Source organism: Epinephelus fuscoguttatus, linkage group LG22 (genome assembly GCF_011397635.1).
Source record: "Epinephelus fuscoguttatus linkage group LG22, E.fuscoguttatus.final_Chr_v1".
Lineage (NCBI taxonomy): Eukaryota > Metazoa > Chordata > Actinopteri > Perciformes > Serranidae > Epinephelus > Epinephelus fuscoguttatus.
In genome coordinates, this window is record NC_064773.1 from 17,403,325 (window position 1) to 17,428,199 (window position 24,875).

The following is a 24,875-nucleotide window of genomic DNA, read 5'->3' on the forward strand; positions in this document are numbered from 1 at the left end:
ACAAGTCAAAGGGTTATCATCTTTATCTTTATCTTTATCTACCTTTCAAACATTTCATCAATGTATAATGCTCTAGATGAACACTTCTGAAATGTTTTCCAGGGACAGTCTTGCCTCCATTCCAAAACAACCCTTTAGGTTTCACACACCGACCCCAATCATTGTTCAGACAGACTAGTGATAATAAATAAAAAAATCTGATCTATCACAGAAAACAATCAGCGGTGAAATTTGTTTCAAGTCATCTTCAGGTAAAGCCCTCATGCCTTCAAAAAGTTGGATTTGAGGACATACTACAAAAAGTGTTTGTTTATGCGCTCCGCCTACAATTTATATGTTACAGCTGATAATGCTCTGATGGTCCTGCAGTATTACAATCACCTCAGCTGATATTTGGATCGTGTGTCTGATGTGTGTAATTTATTCATTCTTAGTAATGTTATGCCTATGATTAAAAAGAGTCATTTTGTTATTTTATTAACATAAATTAGTGTAGGTGTTTGTGTCAAAATAGGCTATATATCATGAATTACTAAAAACAAATACATTCTATATAAAATCAAAGCTGTGTTCAGCAGCAGTATGTTTGCCTGTTTGCTTGTCTGTGTGTGATGGTTATGCCTCTCTGCTTCAGAGTAGTTGTACACATGCAAGCTGACAACATGAATGAACAGGAATCAAACCTGTGTAAAATAAATGTGTTTTAATAACTCTGAAATCCAACACCAGAATAAATGATGTCATTGTATGTTTCTGAACACCACAGATACATTACATTTGTTTTAGCAACACTGTAGTTAACGTGTGGTTACACACAAAAACCACTTGGTTATGATTAGGAAAGATCATGTTTTGGCTTACTATACCTGCTTTTAGTGGGACAGTCCCAGCAGGAAATACACCAGTGTCATGGTTAAAAAACAACCGCGTCTCATGGCGCTGTCCTCGTGGTAAAACAACAGCTTTTCTTGACATTATCTCAGGCAGAATGACAGAGATGAGTCACTTCTCATCACTTTTGGTGGCTTAAAAGCTTCTGGAAACACAGCAGGGACTTAACATAGCTTTAGTTCAGGCAGGACGCGATGTCAAGCTCAGCTCACATCCCAGCTACATCAGCTGATCTCAAACAGCCCAATCATCTGATGGAGCAGCTGATTGATTGAAGGGAGTCAGCTGGTAGATCGCATGATTCCTTTCTATGCAACCACTTTGCGAATCTCGTTCAGGGCGCCCTATTTAAACTGCTCTGATCTGCCTTCTGTTGCTGCTTCCTCTGCAAGCCACTTTGCAACCTGCCTCCACCCCAGCTCCTTCTTTTCATGCTGTGTCTGACTTATCAATGTCATTTCTGTTTGTCATTGATGCTGCTCTGTTCTGTTCCCGGGGGGTCTTTGCTGCTGCTCTCCCTGCCTTAGGCTTTCTATGTAGGCACATGGAAGGGCAGAGAGGTGTGCTCTCCCACCTCAGGATTTTCATGTAGGCACATAGAAGGGCAGAGAGGTGTGCTCTCCAGCCTCAGGTTTTTCATGTAGGCGCATGGAAGGGCAGAAAGGTTTGCTCTTTCTGCCTCAGGCTTTCCTTGTTTGCACGTGAAAGGGTAGAGAGGTTTGCTCGTCCTGCCTTGGGCTGTTCATGTAGGTACATGGAGGAGGCTTTCTGTGTAGACCTAGGAAAGGCAGAGAGGCCTAAGAACTAGGGGTGTCCCCGACTAAGAATTTTCATAGTCGAATCTGATTTGACAGATTTTTCCTTTAGTGGATTAATCATCGAATCATGTTGTTTTCCCCCTCATTGATTAATGAGCTCATTTGCGTCAGTTTCCGCTCCAGAGAAAAGAGCTAAAACACCCAAAAAAACAAATTTAATTCTTCAGTTGGCATAATAAGATAATAATAATACAAGTAAAAGGGTTATCATTTTATCTTTATCTTTATTCCTTTCACTTCATCAATGTATAATGCTCTAGATGAGCGCAGACGCGCTGCCCGGCCAGGGACAGCCCTCCATTCCAAAACACCGCCGTTCCGAATCACCCCCACTCCGAAACCCCCCCACTCCACTGGTCAGACAGACTAGTGATAATAAATAAATAAAAAATCTGAGTCTATCAAGAAAACAATCAGCGGTGAAATTTGTTTCAAGTCACTTCAGGTAAACGAATAACCCTTCAAAAAAGTTGGATTTGAGAGCACATACCTCCTCCAAAGTGTTTGTTTATGCGCTCCGCCACCGTAAATCACCGTAGGCCTCAGTGCTGCTCTGATGGTCCTGCAGCACACACTCACCTCAGCTAATTTGGATCGCGCAACTGGGTAATTTATTCATTCTTAGTAATGATTATGCCTACTGATTAAGCACACGCGTCATTTTCAATTTTTTATTAACATAAATTAGGCTGATGTTTGTGTCAAAATAGGCTATATATCATGAATTACTAGAAAACAAATACATTCTATATAAAATCAAGATGTTCAGCAGCAGTGAGCACCCCCATATAGTCAGAATAGTACGGTCTTGTTTCATAACTACATTTTGCGACGATTCGACGGCGAGACTGGCAGTCGAATCAGACTTCTCCGAATCGAATTCACCGAATCATCGACTATTCGGGGTCACCCCTACTCAGAACAGAGCCATACTGCCTAATATAATACTGCAAATGGAAATAAGGTCTTCTTTGACTGAAGTGGTCCTGATTGAACAACCCATTTTGTTGTTTGTTGTTCTTAGACAGTGGTCTGCAGCTTGGCAGACGTCTCGCCAAGATGTCATGCCATCCACCATCCCCTCTATCTCACGATGACTATGTCAGCTCATATACTACATCACTTTAATAACGATATGATACATATAAAACATACAAATGTGCTGTAACGTATCCTTGGTTTGCAGAAACATACAATGCCAACATTTTCTTCTAGCAACTGGGCTGCTAAAATGGCTAAGACAAGAAATACACAAGCAGAGAGGTACAATAAGCAAAGGATAGAGGTTCAGTGGGAGACGTGGAAATGACTTGCTGTAAATGTGAGCCGATGTAAAATATGAGAATGGAGGAATAAATGATTGTTTTAGTGTGACATAATATGACTGCATTATTTGTTGGTGTGTTTTTAACCATGTTTTCATTTACTTGACTCAGACTTAATTCATAAAAAAATGACTTGGCCTTGACTGCTTTGTGACTAAATTTGTCTTGAGACTTGTCCTGATCTGACCTGGTAAAATTCTCAAACAAAAAAAAAAGTTAGTGCTGGGCAGGCCTTATACGACCACACAGCTTGAATACTTGATGATTAGGCCTCTACACTGAAAGGACTCAGTCTCTTTTGCAAGATAAGATCACCTCTTTTGAAGCTTTGCAGGGATAATGTTCAAATACTATCATTTCAAAAGTCAGTTTTGTCTTTCAATTTACTTGGGAAGACATTTGACTTGTGAAAAGAAAACCTCAGAAACCCTTAGAAAAACAGCTCCTTTTAGCCGGAAATATGATATTACTTCACCTTTATGGTAGCTGAAACCTTTATCCAATATATTTATAACTCAAAAAAGAGCAAAAATCATGCAAACACATTGACTTCATCAAATTTGCGGATGTATTTTTTTCTTCGTCTTTCTCTTTTATGGACTTTGGTGCAGCCAAACGAATGAGTTTTCAGTCTGTGGCGGAAGATGTGCAGACTTTTTCGCTGTCCTGATGTCACTTGGGAGTTCGTTCCACCATTGTGGAGCCAGGACAGCGAACAGACATGATTTTATAGAGCGGGAGCCGGGCCTCCTTCATAGCGAGGAAGAGGCGAGGTGATTTGCAGTAGCAGAGTGCAGTGTAGTTTGACCATGTCCTGGATGTGATGAGCCTGAGCCATTCACAGCACGAGAGGCAATTACCTGTGTCTTAAAATCGGACTCAAGCAGCTGCTGTGTTGTGAAGGAAAAAGTGTTTTTGTCTGGTGCGAATGAAATTGTACAGAGTGGAATGGCGTGGAGGGAAGACAGAGAGTGGAGGAGGTGGAGGAGGGAGGTTTGGGAGGTTGTCTCGAGCCGAGAGTCAGACCCATCCATTTGTGCTGCGCTGTGGTCTGGGGTCTCTCTTGGCTTTCATTAGGCAGCTCTGCTTCCTGCTCCAAGGATGATTGTTTTCTCTCTAAATACGACGCAGAGGTCCTCAACAACCATTAGACACACACACACACACACACACACACACACACACACAGAGCAAACACACACTCAGACACACAGACAAAAGGAGAGACAGTCAGACGCACCCACACACATGTCCGACCCTCAGTGCCCATTTCACACACACACACACACACACACGTGCAGACATACACACGCAGAGGCCTGGTCATTACAGACTAACTGCTGGGTTTTTATGCAGATTTATTGAATCCAAGCTTAATAGCTTTACCAGACCCCCTCTTTTAACATGCATTTGTCTTTCTTCCTTGATCTTTCTCTCCGTCTCTGGTTATCACTCTCGTGTCCCTCTCAACGTGATTTCTCTTCTGTCCTCTCTATTCTTTTGAATTTCTCTGTTTTTCCCCATCTCTCCTTTGCTGCTGTCCCTCACTCTTGATCAGTCTGCCTCCCCTCTTCCTCTCTGACTCTCTGTCGCACTCTTTCAGCTCCCGCTTCAATCACTGCCTGTCTTTTCCACCCTCTACCTCTCTGCCTCTCCGTCCTCTGTTGTCTGTAATGGAAAGACAAGCTGGTGATGGTGACAGGTGAAGGCCACAGACTTAAATGAACACACAAAGGAAAACGCACAGGAGCATGCTCTGCACTCTCACACTCTTCTCGTCTCTATCTGGAGCTCACAGTGGCAGACGTGGTGAAAGTTCAGCTCGGCATATTTCTGTTGTTAATGCTGCGGACGTTTCCTTTGTCAAGTTCAAGTTCAGCCATAAAATCATTGTGACTTTTACAAACGCTGAAAAGCTTTCAAATGAAAGACTTGAAAATGTACACATGCCATGCTTGCTCTGAGTTACGTAGCCGAATGGTCAGAATTGCACATGAAATCTGTGGTTTAGGTCGCAGTGATAGTCAAGGCTTTGTAAAGCTCAGGAGGAGAGAACACACAAAGTGAACAGAAATAAAAGATGTTGTTGTAAAAGAAGCCGGTTGTGTTAAAAGCAGCATCTTGTTTGTTTTTCCTTAACAGACATTTTACCTCCTCATATTAATGTATTTGAAGCTGCATTTTCAAATGACCGTGTTGGAGACTGTGGCTCCCTGAGCCACTATAACATTAATAATTGATGGGCTGTATGGTTGCTATATTATGCAAAACACAATTTTCCTCACCAGCCTGCCTTCAGTCTTTTTTTAATTCATTTTAAAAATGATATATAAGCAGATGACTTTACAGTTTGTCTCCCATTATGTGTAGGTCATCATAAATGAGCAAATCTCAGGGATAGTTAGATGTTTCATGGGATGGGAAGACAATTTCAACCATATACATTGTACTATTTCTGTTTTGCTGATTGTTTTTGGCCAAATAAAATGAAATTAAAAAGAAAAATCTGTTCTGGTTTGAACAGAATTGTTCAGACAATTGTCATCCTTTGTTACAGGCTTAAGCTATTTTGTTTAACTCAAATTAATTCATAAGCTTTATTGGCATGACATTTCTAATGTGTTGCCGAGGCACAATTACAATTCAAATTTACAATTTGAAAATTCAAAAACATTAACAATGTGTTATTACAAATGCACAGACAGACATTTTAAAGGAGAAAAAAACATATTAAGTGAAGGAGTAAATAAATAGTCAGACTATGATCTGTGATGAGATGAGCTATATGTTATTGTGTTGGTTGTCTCTTAGGCATTGTTTTATATGTTTGATTACACTCAGATGTGTGGAGGCAGCATTTATTTTACTAGGCGTAGTAGCTAAAGAAGATGATGTATAGTAGGAGATAAAACACTCGGGCAATAGTACTGAACTGTGCCGCTGTGAACTGACCAAGTTGTCATGATATTGTTGGTCAAAACACATGCACAGAGTGTGTACTGTCTGTGTGTCCTGTATTTTACTGAATATACAGCATGCAGCTGCTGGTTAAAGTGTTAATACTGAAAATGCAGAGGAATACTTATTTGTTTTAACAAAACTTGCCTTTGTGTCGTGTGTGTGCATTTGGATAGTAGAGTGCGACTTCGGCCACATATTGCTGTCTTGACTTCATCTGAGCCCTTCACGCTGCATTCTGTGTTTCTTTCTTTCTTTCAACCTTTATTTACACTCAGCTCTACAGAGTCAGCAATACAATATAAAATTGTGTCATCTGCATATAAATGAGCATGACAGTCGGTCAAGGATGTGACATGTCACTAATAAAAATTGTGAAGAGGACTGGACCCAAGACTGAACCTTGCGGTACACCCTTGGTCACATACAAGAATTCTGAACGGACATTACTGGCATCCACACACTGACACCTGGAGGATAGAACCAATTACAGGCACCACTGTCTAAGCCAATATTTTATGTCTAAACCACAGACTGTCTTTGTCAAACCCGACCCAAGCCTGATGCAGTTAATGTCCTGAAGTAATGAGCTTGTCCCTGTCATGCTGTTTTTGTTACCATGGTTACAGCTTGTATGCCCTAATCACACATGTGGCACCTGTAAATGACCGTCAAACGTAATTGTTCTCTATAGACTTATATAGGTAGATTGTTTTAACACGCACACACACACACACACATATTACGCAATGCCATAGGCAGTTCTAGACAGTTTGAGTCTTACTAAGCATACGTAAAGTCTTCATCCACATGAACTCTTCTTGAACTCCAACTGATGCTAACTGAACTATTTACATAATCCAATCATCATGGTTTCTCTGGAGTTATGGGAGAGGATGGTGATAGCATCTACCATGGATAGCTTCAGTGCTGTCCTCCTCTGCTCGATTGGTCTTCCACCAATATAATTCTGTTTGCTGGTACTGCTGTAAGCTGAAAAGGTCAGAAAGTCCCCAACAAGTACACTGAGCATCCGATAACGTTAGGCGATGACATATTTAGTTTGAAGTCCTCCATTGTTAGCTAGCTAACATTAGCTTACATGAATATTTACCATCTTAAATAGCCTGTGTGTTGCTTTCATGTGTTGCCACACAAATAACAAACCCCAGCACTGAACAAGGTCAGGGAAAAATGTAATCTTAATTGCTAATATTATTAATTTCTCCCTGATTTTGATCATATTCCTGCTGGAATATGTCTGGTTGTGAAGATTTTAGTTTGGAAACTTTTACTGGTGATTTCTAAGGGTATAAAGTGCCGCTATAGACCCGGAAGCACTGACCAATCAGAGTTGGTATTTCTGAACATTAAAGCATGTAAATATGTTCTAGTGGAAACCCAACATACAAGTATGAACCTGAAAAGGAGCATAATAGGTCCTCTTTAACACAGTGAATCAGTTTCCTCTCAGATCGGCCTACTGGGAGGTTACACCTATACAGTCAATGCTGGAGTCTGTTTCTGCTGTTTATTTCTGCAGCCATTAGTGCTGTAAGTCCAGCCCTGTGTAGTTACTCCTAGAGGGCCAGTTTACAGTTTAAGTCTTTTTTATATGCTCTATAACCCCCTGTTGTCTATGAATGTGTTCCAGTATAGTCACCACAGTCACAGGTTCACTTCTATCTGCTTAACCTGCATTAATAGGTGCTAGAGAGAATGTTGGAGAGCTGAACTAATAGATTCACGTTTCTCTCCTTCCTTTATCATTACTAAAGTGCTCATGAGCAAGACACAGGATGGGGGGGAACTCCCAGATTTGTGCTTTAATCCGCTGTTCCCTGCTAACTAACTGCTCCCAGAGGCCGATCCTATAAATATGAATATGTTCCTACAGTCAATTTGGCTGATTGAATAACCTGTTAAAATAAAATTACCCAGTGATGTTGAATGGCCCGCAACACACACTTCCCTTGTATTTTTCCTCAGCTGTTAGCGCTAAAGGAGTGCAGTATTTTCAAGTCCTCCAGGAGCAGTTTCAGGTACAATTCCTCAAGCTCTATTCCCACTGCAGCTCGTTAGCCTGCGTTTTAAGCAGCGTGGACTACAACTGCACTGGACTACGACAGAGCACATACACATTCACACACATTCAGTCAGGCACTTTTGGCCTTGGCGCAGTGTATAGGCGGCCAACTTATAAAGCAGTCTACATGCAGTGTAAGCCTGTAATGGTTTAAATAGAGACAGGAAGAGAGACAGGGATTATAATAGCCAATATAGGCCTATTATACTTTATCCCTTTGCTCTTACTCATAATGGTGTTTCTATAGCACCGCTCAGGGCTGCAGCTGAGGAGTCTGGAGCCCTTTTAAACCTCCTGATCATATCTTTGCTCATGCAACTTGCCACACTATAGCTGAGGAATATTAGGTCAAACTTTGCCCTCCAGACTTTTTCTGTGTCCTAGCCCTCATCCTCTCCTTGCCCTATGTCTTTCTGCACGTTTTTTTTAAATAACAGTCTGTCGTAAAGGTTTTTCTCGCAGAAACAGTCGACCTTTTCACCTCAGTTTCGATTTTCTTACCCTCCACATTTCTCACCAGGCAGTGCTGCTCTGTCACTGTAGTTGTTACTTGCTTATGTTCAGGCAGTCAAGCAGTTATTGGAAAACAGGCTGGAATATTTAAAAGTAATGATTATCATTATTATCCAAATAATTTAAGTGCCAAAGCTGGTTAAGATTGGATGAAACTTGTAGTTGGCGTGTTTTGGATAGGATAGGAATGTAGGAAGATGTTATTTTGTTTCTAAACCTCGCAGTTCAGGACTTAAAGTATAAAATGAAATAAATTTGACATTAATTCTTACTTGGGGGCTCCATCACCTTTTTGATAAATTCATTAATCAGTACATTAAAGGTTCTGTATACGCCATTCAGAGAATTACTATAACAGCAAGCATCTATGGGCTATGTAAAGATATAGTGGAGTAACGGCGTCCTGAGCTAAGAATGACGTCATGCTCCCTCTGCGTGTAATCCGAGCATCTCTGTTTCTTGTTGTAGTAGACTGAGGGTGCCCAAACGTCTTCCCTTGGAGGCCAAAACTGAAACTTAACAGTGGGCCATGAGCCAAAAGCAAACACCTACTGTATAGTATTGTCAAGATGCAAAATGGTACTGGGATCCCATTCCCTTAATTAAAATGCCTTTTGTCCATGTGCCACTGTCTCTGCCTCTCCATAATTTTCCTAACTGACTCATGCAAAACTGACTTCATGTGCAAAGTGTCACCCTGTGTCGCTGGCTTTGCTAGGTTATAAAAAAAAATAATTAATAATGAGGGATTTTACATATTTAAAAGTAGCATTTACTTCACAAAAATTAAAACAGCATGAACAGCGATTTATATCAGTGGTTCCCAACGGGTCCAGCCACAGGGTCCAGATTTCTCCTTCGTCATTAGTTAAAGGTCCACACAGTTTAATACATTCAGTGTCATACTTGTGTTCAGCCATGTCCTAAGCTAGTTCGCTGTCCATTAGTCACTCATTATACGGCAGGAAAAGGGACTTAAGAATAAAAGCTCTGTGTCAGAAAGTAATTTCACTTCAAAATAAAGTCTTTTTTACAAACTTGACACTTGCAGTACATTCAGAATGGACCTGCAACCCACTTTTGGACCGCAACCTACCAGTTGGAACCACTGATTTATATTATTATTCTTTTATTACATTTTCAGAAAATTGCTAGAAAGATATGATGGGCCAAAGTGCACCTTTTGGTGGGCCAACTCTGCCTGCTCCACGATGCAATGAAGCAACCCTTAGCATAATGCCCAACCCTACCCTACACTATATAAGAACTAGAGCTGTCAAGTTTTGCTGTTGTTTGAAATAATTGCTAAAAATTACCTTTCTGTTGGAGACTGAGAAGAACTAGGTTGATTTTCTGGCAGGTCATTGTCCTCTGACTCTGACTATGATTCTGGCTCTGGTGGCTTAAACATGTATGGCTGCACCAGTCCAATAAAGCTGACAGATGGAGCATCTATTGTGGTACTGCAATTAAAACAGACTGCAGTTTCCCAGGAGTGGACGTGGCTTCATCAAACTCAGCGGTCACACCCCCAGTGTCTCAGAGCAGAGAATACTGTCTATTTTTTCATGACTTTGAAACATAGTTTTTTTACATTTGGTGACTTTTATATTCACTCAGTTTGGCTGGTTGCATTTGACAAACACATTACACACTCAGACTTAAAGGTAAAAAGGTGAAGCCATTAAACCCATTGTCATTTATGATTCATGATCCAACCTTCTGTGGTTGCTTTTACCTCTTAAAACTCCTTGTTTCATAAATGGAATGCCAGGCTCAGTATTTTACTTAAGCTGACTTAACTCGCTCCTAAACATAAAGTAGTAACTGCATTATTTGTGAAAGTGGGTCAGTGGGCCTCATTGTTCGCAGCCCTGATCTATGGAGACATGAGACTGGACCTCATGATTCATTTACATCATTTCCCCTTAAACAAGTCAAAACAAGGTGAAGCTAACTGTTTAAAATGCACCGCCGTGAAGTGGACGGAGACAGTTCTCTGATAAAGAGAGACCTCTGGCCTCAGGATCATCTGTAAATGTAAAAACTGTAGTGAAGTAACTTTGTACCGTGTGTGGGTGTGTGTGTGGCAGGATGTTGACCTGCTCAGGACGGACTAATGCACTCCAGTTAGATCATATATTTGTGGCTGTACCCGTCTCTGTCTCTGCTAATCTCTGCGTCTCTATCTCTCTCTGCTGAGTTATGGTTTCTTTAGAAAACATTAGCATTCCTTTGCAAAGAGGTTCAAGCCCTGCAGTGTGTGTCAAGGGGTCAGTGTACACACATATACACACACACACACACACACACCTCATCCTCATCCTCATTCCCAGGCTGATAACCTGTGTGTGCATGTATGTTTGTGCGCAAGTGCAAGGTTTGGACTGAGTGTGTGTGTGTGTGTGTGTGTGTGTGTCTCCAGGCCCCCGATAAGGAAGATAATGATCCATCACGATAATGGAGCTTTAATGGCTGCAGTAAAAATCATCTTCAACAAACCCACTCACTCTGTCTCATACACACACACACACACACACACACACACACACACACACACACACACACACACCCGTCTTATCCCTTCCCTCTACCTATCTCTCTGCTTCCCACAATCCTCTCTGTCACTCTCTAAATCAGAACTTGAGCTTGCACAACTTTAGCGTCACACACTCCTGTCATTTCAAACACCCAAACCACTGTATCACACACTCACTAACCTACACCAATGCATCTCCTAAACACACACACATACTTTGACATAAACACTAACAGTCAAACACACACACTTTTACAGAAGTCATGAACCTGGCAACACTGCCTCTCTGCCCACTTGGATAATTTCGCCTACATTTCTCCGTGACCACACACACTGTGATTACATGAGACGTGATCCATGGGAGCCACAACATCCAAACTTATACCTCATAACTGGAAACTGTATCATGCAACATTGTTTAGATTTAATTTCTTCAGGCCATAAATGAGCCATGGAGTGACTGTAGCAAGAGAGGAAGTTTATTACTTAGCAGCGTGGGGACGGAGGATTATATTATGATTACTTTCTGTGGAAACCTGGGTCTTATTTTTCTAGTTTTGGCTATCACACGTATCAGCCATGAGAACATTTTTCCCACCTGCTTAATTGTGGTGATTTAAGGATGTGGCGACTCTGTTAGACACAGATTTGCAATAAAAACCATTGGGGCAAGAAGTCAGCCAGGTTTTCAACATGTTCTCGGTTTAAAACCACATTATCTACTAAAAAATACAAAACATAAAAAAACTTTTAGGAGGTTTTTGTGGAACTGCTTCATGGTCCAGACACTTACTGCACCGTGTGTGTGCACACATACAGATTGAAGTTATACGTTTAAATTTCACTGTCAAATAAATAGTTCAAGTCAGTGGTTCTCAGCCTGGGGGGGTCAGGATCTTTCTGCTTGATTGAAAGAAAAATATTTAAGCAATTGTTGCATTACGTATATTTCTATTTACATTTTCTGACTTTTCTAATCTTTGCCTTTTGTGAAACAGTGTTTTGCTTTTTCAAGATGTGAAAGTGATTCAGATGAAGTCGTATTTCTTTCACAGGAAAATATATCTATAGCCCTGTTTTTACAGGACTAGTTTTACCTGGGGACCTCTGGTGATTTCTAATAGAGATGTACCGATACCCCTTTTTCCTTCCCAATACCAATTCCGATCCTTGAACCTTAGGTATCTGCCGACACCAAGTACCGATCCGATAAAATAAAGCGCGTAAAATAAAAATGGATGGGATATGAATTGTTGTATGTCTCAATCCCTAAAACTCTATGTAAAATATTAAGAAATGAATACATAATAGTAGAATGAATGCCATAAAACTTTTTTTATTATTATTATTATCCAGTGTTGACACAGATCAAGACACAGGTCAAAGTGCAGCCACACAATTTGGTCAAAAAAGACATTTTAAAGGCTACAGTAGAATGTTTTTGAAACTCTGCTCCTTTTCCGTTTCGTTTGCCTGTAGTGTGCGTATGTGTAATGACGTGAGGCATTACGTGGTATCGGATTGGTCATAGGCTGTACTCACCGATACCCAATACCGCATTTTAGGCAGTATCGGAGGCATATTTGTGATACTGGTATCTGTATCGGTACAACTCTAATTTCTAATAAATGCTGAGCTCATCTGTGATCTTAATACCGTGAGAAACTGCCATGTCCAGAATTTGTCAAGTAAAAATTCCACCGCAAATTACCTAAATTTGGTGAAATGTGCCAAACACAGAGGTCATGGGATAATATTAATCCCATGTGAATCAGAATCTCTGTGATTTGTGATCGTATTTAGGCTTTCTGTTTTCTCTCTGCCTCTTTCCTGATCGAAACTTACTGCGTTGGCAATTATTAATGAAAGTTTTTACAGCATCTTGGGTGCAGGAAGCTAATAGCAACACAGCATGGAGACCTGTTCACAGAATACCCAGGCTCAAATCAATCAGAAGAGCGAACTCTCAAAAGATCCTGAGAAGGATGACATGTGACAATTTGTGGCAGAATCAGCTCTGTTTGTTTAACCCACATTTAACAGATAAAAGGAAGTTAACACTGTGCATCACTGCTAGTAGTGCTGTGTAGTGTTTCTGTGTTGTGTAGAGTGGAGTTACAAATGACTGTGTGCATCATATCCGGGGGATAATGTCAGTTACTTTAGTAAAATACAGCCTTTGCTTATCCTGTGCAAATACACTGGGAGGTTAAATCCCCATGAGGTCCCCAGGTAATACGAGTCCAGTGCCAGTAGGGCTAGGTAGAGCTCAAACCTTGTGGACATATTCAGTCTCTTAATACTCCACCCCCATTTTGTAGCAAAAACGCCTAAAATGACATACCCAAATTAAAATGACTGTAGCTTCTGAACCGCTCTGACTACATGCATGAGGTCTTGCCAGAAAGAAAACTCTCTGAAGTTTCTTGTGAAAGTGTCAGAAACACTCTAGGTGACACAGAGACAGAGTAATGGGCCTCTGAAGTCAGTAAAAAAAAAATTGAAGATTTTGCCTAAAATAAAAAAAAATAAAAGAATGTTTTTCAGGATGAATAACTGTCTGTGGCTTCATCTGAACAGGTGAATGACACTGTGGGGCTGTAGGCACACTATCAATGAACATTTGTTTCAAATTTGAAGAAGATTGCTCAAAGTATGACCATTCTACAGTGTTTTTTCCATGAAAAGATCCAGGCGGAGCTCCAAAAGACAAGTCGGTCACTCGGCTTCAAAACAGTACTATCAATGATCAAACAACACTCAGCCAGCTTCAAACACTGTACTGTATTGAAATCAGGTGTGATTATGATAGCTGATGTTGTTTTTGACACAGAAACACCATAAAATATCACCAAATAAAGCCATATGAAACGTGAAAGTTATGATCCCACTTTCTAGACGGTATATCTCAGCCAAAACTAGTGGTAGGAGTGACACTCTTACCTTTTATAAAACAGCTAAGTCCCCGCTAACGGCTCTACATAAGATCGCGAGTAATCCTTTAACTTTTTCCCGTCAAAAAAACGGCATGACGTGACTTGTCACCACTCATCGCAATTTTGGACTTTGTGTGTTTAGGCTGCTCTGGTGCGAAATACATAAGAAATAAAAGAATAACGATGTTATTTTTGAAAAGCCGAGAGCTTCCTGAATCCGGCAATACCAAACATCACGTGGTTTGATGACGTAGTGCGCCTGGGAGATACCATTTAACAGAGGAGGGGAGGAGCGAGGATGTGGGAGTCCTGGCGGAGTTAGAGAGGTTAAAAGGGCACAGAGGAGGACACCACCAGGTCACAAACCAATTGGGAACCTTTTATTAACTGGGATTATATAGAATAGAATAGAATAGAATATATCTTTATTGTCCACAATGGGTGGAAATTTGTCTTTCGGCTCACCAAACACACACAACAACACCGTAAGACAAGCATATAAAGTCATTATAAAGCACTTAAACACATTTAAACACACACACTCTATAGTGCCTCCCAGAGCTCAAGAGCTTGAACTAGCTGAAGAGAGGATGGGAGCCATTTGCCAAGATACTCCTCGCTTTCTTCCTCGTCCTTTCTGTAAAAAGTTGGGTCAAGGGCTTTTGTGGCTTGCCAACTGTTTTACTTGCCATCGTCACAGTCCTAGAAAGTTTATTCTTGGATGTACAGTTAAGATGACCGTACCAAACAGGAAGGTGAAATGTTAAAACACTCTCAACCATACTTTGGTACGCTAATAGATAAAGTTGCTGTAAGCATCTCTTGAAAACATACTCAGTATCTCCAGAGAAGCTCACATGGGAGTCCAGAACTGTACCAAGATATTTAAAATTTTCCACAGTTTCAACACGTTAACCATCGAGTGAAACTGGCTATATCTTGTTTTTTTGCAAATAATCAATTGTTTAGTCTTGGCCACATTAATGGCCTTAGTGTGAGCCAGGTAGGCAGCTTCACCTGATGGGTCTGTTTGCTGTAAAAGACAAACTAAGGCCATGTCATCAGCATAAAAGCCAATATCCCTTTCTGATTCCCTTGTTAAAACATTTCTGATCACCAACTTTAACCTGTGAGAATAATGCAGATAGTGCTGTAACTACTGTGACAGTATCTCTCATAGCTTGCATCTTCATTCTATATGATCCTGGTAGTATTAGCACTGTGTCTGACCCATTTAATCTTGATTTTTAAACGCCTTTTTCAAGTGTCTCTCTGCGGTGTAGGTCAAGGCTGAGTGAGTCAGAGAGCAGAAGACAGCAGACACGTACTAAACCGTTTATCTCCTCTCAATCGTCTTAAGGCCTTATCTTTACTGCCGTGTTTTTCTGGGGGATTGTAACTAAAATGCAGAGTCATTAAGTTGAATTACCTGCAAACACATAAAGTGACATGTGGGAAATATGCCCACATATGTCTATGCTTCACAAAAAATGATGATATTGGCCAGAGGACGTTTGGGCATTGTGGATAGGGACAATAAAATATTGCAAACACACCTACACACTTGCTCAGGGAAGGGCGGAGTGGTGCATACCTTCATACTCTCCTCACTCACTCTCTCCATTTTTCTCTCTTTTCCATTCATTTTCTTGTCTTCTTCCTCATCTCAACTCTCTCCTCAATCTTCTAAATTTCTCAATCAGTCCTTCTGTCTCTCAAAAGTAGTATTTGGAAATACTTGCCACCTCTTGTTGCAGTGTGCATACTGTGTATGACTGTTAACCAGGTTTCAAGTCAGTGTACATTAAAGGTGGAATCTGAGATTCTCAACCACTACACTGTCTGTCAAATATATTGTCCTCAGGGTCAGCTAACTGTCTCTTTGTATGAGATGAAAAAAATTTTGGTGTTAATACACAGCCCAGCTCTGTAAAGGGTACAGAAACAAAGTGGCTCGGACCGAGCTTCATAACACTGTTGTAGCCTTAGCAACATTTGTGTCGGCAGGTCCAGGATTAGACTCCCAGTGCTAGGGTTTGCTTTGGCTGATTTCTAGTTGCTACAGCGTATTACTGAAGGCTAACTGACAGATCTGACTGAAGGCTAACTGACAGTCCGTGTCTCTGCACCACCACCACGAATAGAAACTAATTTTGTGGGAAACACTGAAATAACGTCGGATGTAGTACTTTGCAAGCTTTCTCCAAAAAAAACCTCACATTGTTTCCATGGAATTACACCTTCTTCTGATTAGAGGGCTTGTCCAGCTGTTCGTTGCCATGGCAATGCGGGTCCAGGAGATTTGAAGACTCACTTGTGTTTGTTTTAGTTTTGAGTTCTATTATCAAGAAAATCTGAAAACAGTACAGACTGAAAGCAGAATTCCAAACAATAGGCAAGGCAGTTTTATTTATAAAGCACATTTCATATGCAGTTAGGTTCAACGTACTGTTCGGAAAAGTTAGTTAAACAGCACAATTTGAAGTTAAAACAATAACATTTAAATGAAATACAGAAATAAAAAAACAGTACATACAATGTCAGTGTACCATACCATAAGATGTGCATAAATATTGTAAATATTCAATAAGTAAAGCTGTTTTATTGCATGAAAAATAAGTATGTTTTACATATTATTGTGTATATGTTGATTACTTTCTGTTGCACTATAAGCTACACTACAATACTAAATTCAAAATTGACATGATCATACAGTGGTGCAGTGATTAGCATTGTAGCCTCACTGCAAGAGTTTCCATGTTCTCCCTGTGTCAGCGTGGGTTTTCTCCGGGTGCTCCAGCTTCCTCCCACAGTCCAAAGACATGCAGGTTAATTGGTGACTCTAAATTGTCCGTAGGTGTGAATGTGAGTGTGAATGGTTGTCTGTCTCTATGTGTCAGCCCTGTGATAGTCTGGTGACCTGTCCAGGGTGTACCCCGCCTCTCACCCAATGTCAGCCGGGATAAGCTCCAGCCCCCCACAACCCCCAACAGGATAAGTGGTTAAAGAAAATTAATGAATGAATGAATATTGATAAGTCATTAAATACATATTGACATTAAAGGTATATCCCTCAGTTTTTCCACTTCCATTAAGTGCATATTTTTAATGAGGCAGACTTTAAAATGAATGATCAAAGTTGAGTTAGTAGATCCATGATGTCCTGACTTTTATTCCCCACAATGGGCCAAGCTTCAAAACACATCCTACATTCCCCCAAATGACTTGAAAACATCTTTCATTAGACCAGGGATACTCAGCTCGCTTTGCCCAGTGGCCACTTTTGCAAAATGGCAGGAGGCCAGGGGCCAGTTAACAAACAAACATCAATAAAATGTTGATTAAAATGAAAAAAAAAAAAAAAAAAAAAAGCAAATCCAGTGGCAGCAGGCCCGCACAGGTCGGGTGTACATGGGTGTTTCTAGGATGTGAGGACGTCTGGGGCTTAGCCTGGACCTCTGTTGCTGTGATCCTCTGTTGGCACTTTTTTGTGTGTGGACAAGCTGCATTTTGATGCTTTTTTATGCACTCTACCACCTTATTCACATTCAAAGTACAAAAAACATCTCAGTATGAATCACTCTATTTTCATTGTAAATAAGAAAATGGTCGGCAGCCCGGTCGTAAGTTGAATGTGCCTGTTTAATAAACGTCCACACAGTTTTTTAACACAAGCTCTCTTTTACAAATGTGTAATCTTGAACCAGAAGTACTAAATCCAAATTGAAATTCCATACAAACATTACACACAGTGTTGCCAAAGCAATGTGTGAAAACTGACCTAAACTTTCTATATATTCACATCACTGCAAAATAAACTGTTACATTCTCCAAAAATAATGTAACAACATAATATATGGATAAGGGTCTACATTTATGTGTGATTTATTGGGCACATTTTCATTAATCATTAACAGTATTATTGCTCACAGCAGTTTTACACATGAATAAAGCCTCTGTGATATAAAATGCCACTGAGATTTGCTGGCGAAGAGATGAGAGCAGAGGGAAGAGGTTAAGACTTAACGAGGAAATGTCTTGCCAATATCTGACCCAGGCCTCGCGCGCACACGCACACACACCAAACACACACCAACATAAATGTGGGCTTGTGTTACATGACTGTTTGAGCGGTGCTCTTATTGATACAGATGTATTGGTCATTAAGTCTGTTAGGTTTGACGTCTCAGCTCGGCTGCAGCCAAAGAAAATAACATCAGAGCTCTCTCACAGAAATGTTCCACTCTGTATGGGCAGAAAGAACTACATTGTGGTGTTTCCAGATTACAGTCCGATATGTGTATGTGTGTGTCTGCATGTGTGTGTGTCACCTTAAACATGTTTCATGATTATTCACGGGGCTGTGAGAAGAGTTTTGTCTCTCCGCCAAAGTGAAAATTATGTCCATCTTGCATCTCTTTATGTAAAAGGAAGAAAATAGCACAATGGAATATAAAGGAGTAGTTCTACATTTTAGAAAATATGCTTATTTGCTATCCTCTTAGATGACTTGGTAGATACCATACTCATATTTGTTAATTAAATATGAAGCTGCAGCCAGTTGTCAGATAGCTTAGCTGAGCATAAAGACTGGAAACAGGGAGCAACAGCTGGCCTGGTTCTGTCCAAAGGGAACAAAAGTTGCCTACCAGCACCTTGAAAGCTCACTAGATGACAGATATATCATGTTTGTTTAAACTGTACAAAAAGCCTACTGTAAAAACAGTTTTGTGTATAAGTTAAGCAATAGTCGGATACTTAACCCATTACATCGAAACTTGATGTTTTTATACTCCAGTTAAACAAACAAGATAAGACTTTTTAATTGATGAGCTTTAACATGGCAGGTCGATTTGTTACCTTTGGACAGAGCTAGGCTAGCTGTTTCTCTGTCTGTCCAGTCTTTATGCTCAGCACCTGGCTTCAGCTACATACAAACCACGCAACATGAAAATGGTGATGAACTGTTCCTTAAGAAGTCAATATTGTTGATGCGTGAGTTGCTGAGTGTTGGAGATATTGGCTGTAGAGATGTCTGCCTTCTCTTGAATATAATGAAACTAGATGGCACTCAGCTTGTGGTGCTCAAAGCACCAAAAAAATACATCTGAAAAACTCAGGCCATGTTTACACAAAAATGATCCACTGAAAACAGAATCGTTTTGAAAAAAGTTCCACGTTTAGACGACATTGTTTTGATAACAATCGGCGTGCACACAGATCCGCAAAAATGACCAAAAGCGCTGCAGTATACATGCCAGGCCAGTAGCTGGCGGTGTGACGCTTACGCTTCCTTCGACAGAGCGGCGATGTATAAACAAACAAAATGGCAACCGCACAAACGTTTGTCTGGACGAATGACGAGGTGGAGTTGCTACAGTAAATCTACACTGTGATTGGGAAGCGTTGATAAATTCAAAAGGGTGAGCAGCACAAGCAGAGCTCAGGAGTCCGCCATTGTTGTTGTGATGGTCGGCTTTCTCACGCATGCCTAGTGACTGGAACCGTAATGCGCGTGTGCGAAAAGTCTCCATTTTCAGAGGAACTGCATATTGCAAGTTTACATGAGAACAGAGACTGTTTCCAAAAAATTGCACTCTGGAACCCGTTTTCAAAATGTTGCGTTTTCAGGCACCCAAAACACAGCTGTCGTGTAAACGATCGGCCAAAATGCAACTAAAGTTTACCGTTTTCAGTTGAAATCGTTGTCGTGTAAACGGGACCTCAACAACGTCTCTTTCCAGAAATCATAACCTGGTTATTACTCAGTTTTATGTAGGAACTACTTTCTTTCTACCAAATTACACCCACCAACTGTATCACAGCACCGAAGGAAGTGTGCATCCACTGCTAGCTCACTTAGCACCACTGAGCTAGCTAACGTTACAGCTCAGTTGAGGAAGACACCATTAATGTTTACATCTTGTGCTGTCATGAGCACAAGCCTCTCGTCCATGAGTAGATGCACACTTCCTTCTGCACAGTGATACAGTTGGCAGGTGTAGTTTGGTAGAAAGAAAGTAGTTCCTACATGAAACTGCTCACAACAAGGTCTGTGGATTATCTTGAGTAACCAGGTCATGATTTCTGAAAAGAGACATTGCTGTTGAGTTTTTCAAATGTATTTTTTTGTTACTTTGAGCACCACAAGCTGAGTGCCATCTAGTTCCATTATATTGGAGAGAAGGCAGACATCTCTACTGCCGATATCTCTAACACTCTGCAACTCACACTAAAACAATCTAGACTGATAAATAGCACTACAGGTAAGAGGAGAAATATGGATTTTTGATTTCTGAGTGAACTGTCCCTTTAAATTCCATGTTACTGTGTTGGCTGTATCACAAGATGCAGGTTTACAAAACGCTGAAAATCTGTCTTCTCTTCCTCTCTGTCTTTCTTTCTCAGTTGGAGGCAGAGTTAGCGCTGTGTGAGAGGGAGGGGGCGGAGCTCCAGGAGTACGCCAATCAAGTCCTGCAGCAGATCGCCGACCGATGCCCCGACATTTTGGAACAAGTGGTCAACGCTCTGGAGGACAGCTGCTGACACAAGAGCGCACACACACACTGACAGAAACAAACATACAGTCATTAGTTTGCACGCAAAGTCAGAAAGCACGCCAACACACATGGGAGCATCGGAGGTCTCCAGCAAGCCACCATAACCTTCTGATACATGAGTAAAATCACAGGATGAAGACTTTCTCTGCCACTCTCATTCATACAGAAACATATTCTTTCACCATGTCTTTAGTCGCTATCATTTCAAACTAACGGTGCCATCTGAGGGAAATATTCTTCATCTTTCAAAGTGCTTTGTTGGCATGTTAATTGGAAGTAGTTGATGTTTTTGAGATGTATTTTCCTAACTGCTCGGAAACAGAAGGAGCCGTCACTGCACTCGCCATCTGTGACACTTCACAGCCGCCATCTTGTGTCCTCGCAGGCAATCAGCAGACTTGTAATCGTGACTTGCTGTATTTTACCAAGGGATGGAAATTATTTTCAAACTGTCTGAACAGGGTGAAAGTGAGCGGTGCTTGCCAGGTTTGTTTCTGATGCCAGACTTACACACTGTTACCACATTGTTATTTGATTGGTTCAGATACAAAAGTGTGTTTATTTCAGCTGCCTTTGATTCTTTACATCATTTGCTGCTATCTTTTAAACTTTTTTCTCCATTTCTTTTTTTTTCTTTTTTTTTTTTTTCTGATGAAACGTCCCAACTTGCAGTTTGTTTCAGCAGTCGTCTCTGGACAGTTGTGTATATTGTAAAGAGAGAACATTAGCTAACAGACACGCAGCTTTCGTCAGGGGAACACGACACTTTCATCTGTTTTCTTTTTTCCCCTCATTACTGATGAAAGGCACAATAAATCTCGCAATACTCCCTTTATTAAAACACACCAGTGTAGATGTTCTGTGTTTCTTTTGAACCTAACATGTTCAGTTATGGCGTCCATGCTGACATTAGGTTGTGTTCAGACAATCCCCTTTCTTACCATTTTGTGACAATCCCTTTAGAGTTAACATGGAGGAACCTGAACCCTTACTGAGACACCTTTTTTTCCTGGGGGAGGTAGGGAATATAAAATGATTGCTATATATTTTTTTGCTTTTGGTAATATATATATATAAAACACTAATCTTGTTTAATTGAAAATATTGTCATGTATTGGTTGGTATGTTACATAATGTGTCAAATCTTTTTTTTTTTTTCTTTTTTTTTTGTGATTTGCAAGTAACCACAGATTTGTTCCGTATGCAGGAGACTGTTAGCGGGAACGTGTATTGCACCTACACGAGGCTCTGTGTCCACCGGGGGAACGTTTTCTCAGAATTCTTGTTCTTGTTGTTTACAGTGGAAATGACACTCTGATGCATGTTTCCCACAGCGCTGACAGCCTTAGCATGATTTCAACACTAACAGCACCGAGCACCAGAGGGTTGAATTGTTTCAATCAAAAGCTCCACTAACAGGTTTTTTAAAAACTCTTACACTGCGGTGAGTGCTGCAGCCGTGACTGGCCACATGCAGCTGTCCAGCGCTGCTCCCTGAAAAGAAGATACCTGGTGGAGACAAAGCCTAAAGATGGGGGTTTACTCTGCACACTCAGATCTGATTTTACACCTTCAGAAGGCACCTTTGATGTGTATTAAAAAAATCACACAGGTGTAAATGAGTTTCATTCCAAAATATTTCACGTCTGTTTTATGAGGAGAAATGGAAGCAGTTTGAATTTACTAAATGCTCCAATGAACACCAAGAGGCTCTTATTTTGGAATGAAGCTCCATCAGATCTGAGCTTGTGGTGTAAGTCCAATATTTTGTTGTCTGTTTTATACTGATTATGTTGTGGAATGGCGATGAATGGGAGTCACTGTGACTTGGATTGAAATCAGAATGAGAGAATGGAATAAAATATTGATTTATCTTTATTTTATTGTGAAAGGACTCCATCTGTCATTTCATCTTTCTCTGTAAACTGTGTTACAGATGAGAGCTGAGGCTTTTTGACTTGGGACCTCTTAAAGGGACAGTTCACCCCAAATTAAAAATCCATACAGTATATTTCCTCTTACTTGTAGTGCTATTACCAATCTAGATGGCACTCAGCTTGTGGTGCTCAAAGCGGCAAAAAAATACAACTGAAAAACTCAACAGCAATGTCTCTTTCCAGAAATCATGACTCAGTTAACTAAGATAATCCACAGACTTGTTGTGAGCAGTTTCAAGTAGCAACTGTTTTCTCTCTGCCAAACAACACCCACCAACCGTATCACCACACAGAAGGAAGCGTGTATCTACACCCAGCACCACCCACCACCCAGCTGTCTAATGTTACAGCTCAGCTGAGGAGGATGTCATTAATGTTTATATCTCGCACTGTCAAAAGCATGAGCCTGTCATCCATGAGTAGATGCACGTTTCCTTCTGCCCAGTGATTTGGTTGGCGGATGTAGTTCAATTGAAAGAAAACAGTTCCTACATGAAACTGCTCACAGCAAGTTCTGTGGATTATCTTGAGTAACCGGGTCATGATTTCTGGAAAGAGACATTGCTGTTGAGTTTTTCAAATGTATTTTTTGGTACTTTGAGCACCACAAGCTGAGTGCCATCTATCCTGAACAAAAATTTAAATAGTTATGTTTTTCTCCCCCATTTTTCACAAGTTTAAGTTAAAGATTCAAGACGTTTCTCTCAAACTTTGGTTGCAAATTTGTTAAAATCCATCTTAGTGAGCACTTCTCCTTTTCCAAGATAATAGGCTCGTTCGAGATGAACTGCGCCTCGCCTGAAAAGTAGACGAGAGCAGGCGACCACAGCGGGGGGCGGTGACAAAAAGCTGCGGTGAAGTCGGACAGTTTCCTGACAGTTTCCAGCAGCCTTCAGTCTGTACAGGAAGTCACAGACACATTTACATCCTGTCTGTAATGATGTCAATTCATTAAAAAAGTGATCAGACCCATATATCAGTTTGTTTTCAGCATCAGTCACACAACATGTTTTCTGTTCACAGAATAAACCTTCAGGTCAGACAAATACAATCTTAATCTCTACAATTCGAATCTGCGCAGGCCTGGCTCATCTCGAACGAACCTAATCCCTCCACCTGACAGGTGTCGCAAATCAGGATGCTGATTGAAAAGCGTCGTTACTACACAGTGTGCCTTGGAATGCCCAACCAGCCTGACAACCAAAGACCACGTGTAACCACACAAGCTCCGGACCTCCACATCCAACTACTCAAGATTGTGTAAGACCAGCCACCTGTACACCTGATGCAACACTTAGTTTGCACAACTGAAGAATATCTGCACAAACTATCAGAAGGTGTCTGAGGAATATTTATCTGTATGCTCATTGTCCTCGTCAGGGTATTGACACAACAGCAGTTTGTCATCGTAACCTGGGAGGCTGGTTAGATGTACTGCCAAGTTCACAGAAACGACATAGGAGATGTCTTATGGTAGTGAAATGAACATTCAGTTCATAGGCAACAGCTCTGGCGGGCCAATGACACGCTCCCTCAAAATTTGTGACGTCTGTGTCATTGTGTTGTGTGATCAAACTGCACATTTTAGAGTGGCCTTTCACTGTGACCATCCCAACGTACACCTGTGTAGTAACGATGCTGTTCAATGAGCAGCTTGATTTGCCACACCTGTCAAGTGGATGGATTGTCTTGGAAAAGAAGAGACGCTCACTAACATGGATTTTAATTAATATTTCTATTGAGCACATGGAAAAGGTCTTAGGTCTTTCAGTTAAACCTGAGTTGAAAAATATGAACTAAACAGCAAAGTTGCATTTAATTTTTGATTGGTGTAGTTCTGTTATATTCAAAAAAAGACAGACATCTTTACGGCCGATATCTCCAACACTCTGCAACCCACAGCAAAACAGTCGAGACTGACAAATAGCGCTACAGGTAAGAGGAAAAACATGTATTTTTGATTTGAGGGTAAACTGTACCTTTAAAATGGATCTGCAAAGAAAAAAAGATTGAGGAAAACCATAAAAAGATTTTTGAAAAGTATAATCGTCTAGTCACCCCTCTGATTAATCCTCACTCACAAACACCTTCGCACAGTTGTGACTGTTGGATATGTGAGAGACACCAGGACTGATCTGTTTAGATTAATTGAGAACAAATGATGAAGACAGAGACAGGAACATCTTTCCTCTCATTTCAGTTCTACTTTTCCTGACCTCTCCTTTCCTTTTGACTCCCTGCTTCTCTTTATCTCCCTCTCTATACTGGGCTTCTTATCATGTCACCAGTGGTTTATTTTCCTGTCCGCCCAC

General features: G+C 40.8%; 1 protein-coding gene across 2 annotated transcripts in view; it reads left to right on the top strand.

Moving 5' to 3' along the window:
• The window catches only part of LOC125882781 (ELKS/Rab6-interacting/CAST family member 1-like), a 215,688-nt gene extending 194,414 nt beyond the window's left edge, over positions 1 to 21,274 (top strand). For both annotated transcript variants that reach the window (XM_049566635.1, XM_049566636.1), the window contains one exon: positions 20,475 to 21,274. In XM_049566635.1, coding sequence (XP_049422592.1) covers positions 20,475 to 20,612 — 138 coding nt within the window. In that variant the 3' untranslated portion in view covers positions 20,613 to 21,274. The remainder of the gene's footprint in view (positions 1 to 20,474) is intronic.
• The last annotated feature ends 3,601 nt before the right edge of the window (positions 21,275 to 24,875 follow it).